The sequence below is a fragment of the Solanum dulcamara genome, chromosome 2, assembly GCF_947179165.1.
Source record: "Solanum dulcamara chromosome 2, daSolDulc1.2, whole genome shotgun sequence".
Classification (NCBI taxonomy): domain Eukaryota; kingdom Viridiplantae; phylum Streptophyta; class Magnoliopsida; order Solanales; family Solanaceae; genus Solanum; species Solanum dulcamara.
The window spans coordinates 43,266,680-43,274,570 of NC_077238.1; the positions used below are offsets into that span (position 1 = coordinate 43,266,680).

A 7,891-nucleotide genomic window follows, 5' to 3' on the forward strand; every position below is an offset into this window, starting at 1 on the left:
TTTCCACCAAAATTTAGGCAGATAAAAAGGAACTAATATTAATATTTTCTCCCAAAGCAATTGATAGCCATGCCTAATATTCATAATTCCAAAATTTAAAAACAGGATCTCTAATTACTAATTAAAAATAGAGACTTGGAATCTTTTGACAACCTCACTATCAAAGCACATTAAAATTATTGATGGAAGAGATTGTAACCCAACTTCAAATCTAGTGTCCTGTTTAAAGCATCTCTTGCAAGTGAAACTGAATGTTTTTATAATACTGTTAACATTGTACCTTCAGATACAACCCTTTGAGGTCAAAAGCTAGCAGCAGCCACCATAGTATAATATAATAATGGATTACACAACGCCAATGTGCATTACTCACGTTCATAATTTAAGAGACAAGGACCACGAATTTAAACATTACACAGAAAATGTAAAAATGAAAAGAGGGTGGGGTGGGGAAAGAGAGAAGTGTGTAGAACCCACCCAAAATAGTACCCGCTCCTATTTTTGGCCATTGAAGTAGGAAAAAAGCTTCTTACAGGAGATCAGCAACATTTGCTGGCAGCTCCTCAATAACAACGTTGTAAAACCTCTGAATATCAGACAGCATCCTCTCATCATCCTTAGTTACAAAGTTGATGGCCACACCCTTCCTACCAAACCTTCCACTGCGTCCAATACGATGAAGATAATTCTCAGGCTGAGTGGGGAGATCATAATTTATGACCAGGGAGACCTGTTGGACATCGATTCCTCGTGCCAAAAGATCAGTGGTGATGAGAACGCGGGAGGACCCAGAACGGAATTCACGCATTATAATATCTCTAGTGTTCTGGTCCATGTCACCATGGGTAGCTGACACTGTGTGATCTCTGCTTCGCATCTTGTCTGTCAACCAGTCAACTTTGCGACGAGTATTCACAAAGATCACACTCTGTGTAATGGCTAATGTTTCATACAGGTCGCACAGGGTTTCAAGCTTCCATTCTTCCTTGTCCACATTCACATAGAACTGCTTGATACCTTCTAAGGTCAGCTCATCACGCTTCACAAGAATCCTCACAGGTTTGTTCATGAATTTTCTTGTGATTTCAAGTGCCTCAGGAGGCATAGTAGCAGAGAAGACACCAACCTGAATCTTAGGAGGCAAGAGCTGGAAAATATCATAGATCTGGAGACAAAGAATAGAGGTGCAAGGCCATGAGCACAAGTTTAGGGCAACTAAGCCATGTCGACACAACCAGTGGATGCGCAGAGAAATGCAAATATGGGGCATGGATACTAATTTAGTTCATAGTAGAGGTAAATAGACTTTCAACACATTGAAGTTAAAAGGAAAGGAGAAAAAGAAAATCACACATCGGCAACAGTGCAAAGCTAAACAAAATTGTCACGCTGTTGGATAAATGAAGTCATGAGTTAAAACAAACTTGATCTGAAAGAAATGAAATATCACACAGAAAACAGAGATTTTATTCTTTCCCTCTTACTAAATTTTTGAGCGTGCTGAATACTCTTAAGAGCACTGTACACTACAGCCATGTTTTCCCATCATCTGGGCCTCCCTCCAGCCTCCTGGCACCCAACAATTGGATCATTCCTCGCAAGTCAAAGTGTTCACATACAATGGATAACCATCAAAAGAAAATATTTGTTGCACCACAGCATAATAACTCAAATCTAAGAAAAGGTTAGTGCTTGGAGAACCTTTCATACAACAGACATTCAAAAAGGATAAGGATGTACAAAGAAACATATGCACACATATACAGGAGAGAAGGGGCATATTGGTCAGAGAGGCACTTTTCAATCTAAAATAGTTGACCTGATCCTTGAAGCCTCTGGAAAGCATTTCATCAGCCTCATCCAATACAAACATCTTTATATGATCAGGGCGAAGTGACTGTCTTCTCAGCATGTCAAATACACGTCCAGGCGTTCCCACAACAACATGAACACCACTTGAAAGGATGCGTTGATCCTCCCGAACGCTGGTTCCTCCCACACAGGCATGTACCTTCACACCAAGGTAGTCACCAAGTGCCCTCATGACCTTTTCAATTTGTTGTGCAAGCTCCCGAGTAGGTGCCAAGACCAAAGCTTGACATTCCAGAAGTTCATAGTTAAGTTGCTGCAGAATTCCAGAACAAAATGTGGCAGTCTTCCCAGTTCCAGACTGAGCCTGTTGAATCACATCAAGACCTTTGCAAAAGGGTACAATTCCTCTTTGCTGGATTGCTGAGGGTTTCTCAAAACCTACAGGAAAATAATACAATGATAAGTACATTGTAACCTTATTAACGGATAGAACAATGCCCAAAACAAAGAGAATATCCCACTATAACAAGATTAATAGATCAAACAGGCACCTAAAGACCAGGAAAGCTCATATGTGAGCATTTCCTTTGTTTCATTTCTTTTTTTCCTTTTTTGATTAGTAAAGCAAAAGGACAACATTCACAATGATTTAGAATCACAAAAAAAAAAAACAGAGGCCAGATGCTACACAGTTATACATAGTGTTACTACTTACAGTCCACCAACCCTTCTTTATAATGTATGCATTAGTGAAGTACAAGAAAAAATGGAAAAATGTTCCAACCAACCGTATGCATAAATGCCCCTGAGAAGGTTCTCCTGCAAACCCATGGCATCAAAACTATCATAAACCTCATCGTATGACGTAAAGAAATCCTGCCCATCATCAGCTGAAAGCCTGCAGTGAAATCCAAGAAAGACGGCTTTTTAGGATACATGCTCTAAACGAATTTTAGCAATGATTCATAGGGGTAATAAATACAGGAAAAAAGACCCAAAAAGAGGGAAGATGCAAGCACAACCTTCCAGAAATGCATAATGAGAGAGCAATGAAATAATCAGCTCATGATACTTACAATTCATTCATTTTTGAGTCGAATTGACGAGCATCAAACTGTGATCCTTCTGGAGCTGCGCCTGCCATGACTGGAAAGCACTCAAAGCACATCAGCAACAAAGGATCATGGAAGATTCTCATTGGTTCAGTTTACTTCATTTGCATGGTTAGAATTGCAACATTGGATTTGAGAAAGGGAAAATAAACTACATAATCTTTTTTTTTTGGATGAAATAAGAAGGATATCATTAACACAAAGCATCAAGAAGATGCAAGCATTACAAAGAGATTATCAGCTCCTACAAAGGCTAAAAAAAATGATCATAACTATCAACATAGATCTATGGAGCTGAAAAATTCTAGGAAAGATTCACCAGTAACTACAGAAGTGGAGTGGTTGACCCAACTACCAACTAAGAAGACTAATCGAACATAATCCTAGATATGAAGATAAAGTTTGGATTTCATGTGTTTCCAGTGTTCCTTATACAAATGACTTGTTCTTAATTGGGTTCACTAGAACCATTTAGCAAATTTCTACTCTACATCTGGTTTTCCCAACCCATAATTTTGACCAACCATGAAAAAAGAAAAACTCTTGAAAGAATATTTACTTTTAATGGGAATTAACTTAAATGATTTCTTATAAATTTCATTCTCACACCACCTAAACTGCCAGCTAAAAATAAACGCACACATGCATAACTTGAAAAATAGAACGTGAAAGATGTCATTCATGTTAAGAGTTATGAGTTGAAGAATGATGAATTCAATGTGCTTTTATCAAAAAGTTTGAAGCTTGATCCTAACAATATCACACAAATGATATTGAAATAATTTTTTTGGTTGTTTTCACTGCCATTTGTCAGTTGTGTAAAATCTAGAGTGCTAACTCTATTATTACGAGTTAAAAGAAAACTATGCTAAAATGCACAAGTAACAGTGTTAAACGCCTTTTACGAGCCTAATCACTCAAAAGTAGCAACAACAATATTCATTCTCTTATGTTATGAAATTTCTACGTACTAGTCTAGTTTAAGGAATGCCACAAAATAGAAGACAATCTACCCTCTCTTTCAAGTACCAAAGATAAACGAAAAGCTCCACCACGCTTGACAGTATCAAACTGAAGAGCTATATATCTCAGTCAACTGAATAAAAGAATTAAACAAAACATTAAGAATTACATCTACATACTTCCAAATTTTAATTTAAAAACGTCCTAAAATGGTTGACACAATTTTTGAGTAATGATAATTATTAAGTACAATAATCGCAGCATTAAGATTTTTATAATTATATATCAAACCCTTAGTTCAAGTCGGCATGTAAACGATAGTACCTGAAGATGAGAAATTAGGGTTTGAGAGGAATGTTGTACGCCGTGGAGTTTTGTGAAGACGGCGATGCTTTGGGGGAAAAAAGAGTGTGTGCGAGGGTTCCTGCTAACCAAATCCTGAACTTCTTTTTTTGCTTTTACCAATTTGCCCTTCACCTCTATTTCTACTACACCTGCGCCTTTGTTGTTGGCTTCAAATGAAAAACATTGGTCACATGGTACTTCCTATCTAAATTGACATTTAAACAAAAGAAAAATGGATCCGGCCAAACTTCTAAAATTACCTTATATAAAAGTATTGTAGACAGTAAAATTTATGTCAAAATAATAATAATGAATATAAAAAAATATCGCAGCAATTGTACTGTTTGACTTCAATATATATATATATATATATATATATATATATATTTATGGGAACAGACCCTACACGAGGTTCCCACCTCTCGTGCACAGTCAGGGGTTGAACATCACCCCCAAGCCTTAACATAAAAATAAAACAGAAAAATACAAGGAGGGGGACATAAACCTTACCTCCGATCCTATGTTGGTTCATAAGTCGACTAACCTATTAAGGTCGGCTAACTCATCCCCGTAGCAAAAGGAGCTATCTATAACTAGAAAGCAGTAAATCTATGAGAGGACTCCTCCCGATACAAGTCGACTAAGAAAGCATAAATGAGGGAGACTCTCCCCTTCCATGAGAAGACAAGAAAGTAACCTACATTAGTCCTATTCAACTATGCTACGTACCATACATAGCTAAATTGAAGAAGAACAAGTATATGAACCTTCTATCTCGCATGGGGTGAAGAAACTCTTTTCATCTTTGCCCTTTCTCGTCTTGTCGTACCAAGTGAGTCCAGATGGAAGGATGCATCAACTTCAAGATCATGATTATAGCAGCTATGGAGGATGAAAAATGGAAAGAAGTGTAACAGTCAGCAGCTTTGGAGCTGTATCAGTCAGCATCTTTGGAGTTGTTGTTGAGGATGATATGGTCCTGAGTTGCTGTATGTAGCGGATGTAAGTGGTGCAGCTGTGGCTGAACTGCTGCTTGGAGATCCAACTGCAATCAAAAACTAATGAGGCACAAATGCTGAAGCAGTGCATCCACAATGTTGGAGATGCAGCTGGGATGTCCAAGTGCTTGGCTGCATTTTGTGTCCCTAGATTGCATCTCAGCAAGTAAGTAGCATCTTGCAGTAGCAGTGTGCATGATCTTGAGGGCTTCCAGGTTGTTGTACTCCAGTGTTGCTGTGATTGTAGTAGCCAGCAGAAGACAGTTTGTAATGGAGCTCTAGTTGGTTTCTTTATTACTTGCATGCATTGTAGGAGGTATCCTGCAATAGAGAGCCCCATTAAGAGTTGTAATTCTGCTGATTCCTGCAAGTCTGCAATCTCCTTGGGTGCTGCATATTGTTGGAGGTGTTGTGTATTGTGTCTTGTATCCACAAATGTTACTTGATTTAATGTATCTCCAACTACCTGCAAATGCATAAAACCAAGCCAACCAAACAAAAAACCAATAGGCACAAACAGAAATGGAAATCCCCAAGTTGCTGTGGTTAAGGTATAGTTGCTGTGGATGGACCAATTGTTGAGACTGTAGCTCCTCATGTTCTTACTGGTGTTGAAGCAGTTGTACCTGCACAAAGAGACACACAATAGGGAACAAAAATATAGTACTGCTGTTGCTGCTGCTATAGCCCATCTGTTGCAGGTATGTGTTGATGTTGCTTTATGTTCTAGTGAGTTGTTGTATGCTGGAGACCTTATTCTTGGAGATTTCAATTGTGTATTGTACCTTCACAAGTAAAAGAACCAGAGGAAAAGTACCTCTAAGACTTCTGCACAACAAAAACTGTGCTGTAGTTCTGAATGTCCATTGTGGGCATGTAGTTTCTCCTTGTATGCTGCATGTTGTTGGAGTTATTGTGTGTTGTGGCTTGTGAACATATCTCCAAGTGTTACATGCTTTAGTGTACCTCCAGCTATCTGCAAATGCATAGAACCAAGCCAGCAAGACCAAAAACAAACATGCACAAACCTTAAATCGGCTAACTTTTTCAAGGTCGCTCGACTAACGTCTTCGATTGTTCGTTGGAGTTGAAACTTCTTGGGCTTTGCAATTACTGTATTTTCTGTTGTCCTGCAACTTTTGGAGGACTTTTCCACAAGTTGGAAGTTCCAAATTGAGACTTGCTCCATCATGAGACTTAAGTCGGCCAACTTTTTCAAGGTCGCTCGACTAATATCTCTACTTATCCATTTGAGTTGAAACTTCTTGGGCTCTACAGGAGGTGTATTTGCTGTAATCTTGCCCAATTTGGAGTTCTTTTGGTGTTGCATGATGTATTTGTTGAGTGTTGGTGGTTGCCCCTGGCTTCTACTGTTGCTGTTAGGTTGCTGCTGCTGATGATTAGTGGAATTCACTTCTGCTGATGTAATGGAGCTTTTGCAATTGATGTTGTTGAGTTGATGCAGGTCTATGGTGGGTTGTTGGTCCTTAAACATTGTTCCTGCAAAATTAAAACCAACAAGAAGGGAACTCCTAGAGTTGAATGAGCCTCCACCTGCTGTTGATGTACTGTAGTTGCTCCATGTGCTGTTGTGGAGTTGTTGTATGTATGTAGATGGTAGGTGTTGCATGAATTCCAGGCTCAGCTGCTGCAACACCACCACATGGCTCAAAGTTGCATGATACCTGAAAAATGAGACACCCAACAGTAAACAGAATTGGAACTTAAGCTTCCTTTTTGATGGCTGTTGAGTGTAGATCCATGTGTGTGATGTTGTGTTGCTGGTCTGGGTTGTTGTTGCTGTATGCTCTTGAGTGTTGTGATAGGTGGAAGTTCTTGTTCTTGGAGGGTGCAGATGTGTAGAGTACCTGCACAAGGCTTCCACACAAGAGGGCACTCCTACTCTATCTTTTACTTCTAGCATTGTGTTATTATTTCTACTGAAGTAATAAACAAGGGAGACTCTCCCCTTACAATAGGTGATAACTAGGTGGAATAAAGAGTAAAACAAATTACAAATAGATAGTCTATTACATATTTGAGAAATAGTTCAGTCAAGAAGATAGTTTGATCTTTTTTAGAGTTTTCCTTCTGAAACTTGCCATTCCTAGCTTGTCCATCTTGATGTAGCCCTTTGTTTCCTATGGTAGCTGCTGGAGGTTGTAGAAGTGTTGTGTATCATTGAACCTGTGGCTGCATTTTGATAAGGTATCTGCAGGATAGTTTGCTTCTCTGAAGATATGTTTGCACTGAAAGAGTTCCAATTGTTGGACCAAAGATTGTAGCTTTGTAACATATCTGTGAATGCTCCAGGGTGGTTTGAGGTCTTGTTTCAGCCACTTAGTCAATAGTTCTGAGTCAACTTCCAATATCACTCTATTATATCCATGTTGGAGACACCAATTGAGGCCAATAGCTGCTGCCTGCACCTCTGCCTAGTTATTAGTACCCATTCCCAATGGAGTAGCAAAGGCATATATTAAGTTACCATTATGATCTCTTAATATTCCCCCTGCTCCAATTTTCCCAGGGTTGTCTAATGCACTCCCATCAGTATTCAGTTTCACAATGGAAGATGGAGGTCTGATCCACATAACTTTGGTCACTCTCATGTCTTGTTGGCACTGTTCTATCATAGGAACCAGTTCCTTCCAGCTCTGA

At 39.0% G+C, this 7,891-nt stretch overlaps 1 protein-coding gene across 1 annotated transcript; it reads right to left on the reverse strand.

Annotated features, from left to right (window-relative positions):
- Positions 1–235: 235 nt before the first annotated feature.
- LOC129880530 (eukaryotic initiation factor 4A-15) lies at positions 236–4,407 on the reverse strand. The gene is made up of 5 exons (XM_055954611.1): positions 4,212–4,407; positions 2,889–2,958; positions 2,601–2,710; positions 1,820–2,250; positions 236–1,165 (listed from the first exon to the last, which is right to left on the reverse strand). The coding sequence occupies exons 2-5, from the start codon at positions 2,954–2,956 to the stop codon at positions 530–532; spliced, it is 1,245 nt and encodes a 414-aa protein (XP_055810586.1). The 5' UTR covers positions 2,957–2,958; positions 4,212–4,407; the 3' UTR covers positions 236–529.
- Between the last annotated feature and the right edge of the window lie 3,484 nt (positions 4,408–7,891).

Coding starts and splice junctions, on each gene's coding strand:
- LOC129880530 (XM_055954611.1), bottom strand. CDS start 2,956: ATGGCAGGCGCAGCTCCAGAAGGATCACAGTTTGATGCTCGTCAATTC. Junction 2,711..2,888: donor GACTCAAAAATGAATGAATT/GTAAGTATCATG, acceptor ATTTCACTGCAG/GCTTTCAGCTGATGATGGGC. Junction 2,251..2,600: donor CAGGGGCATTTATGCATACG/GTTGGTTGGAAC, acceptor ATTTTCCTGTAG/GTTTTGAGAAACCCTCAGCA.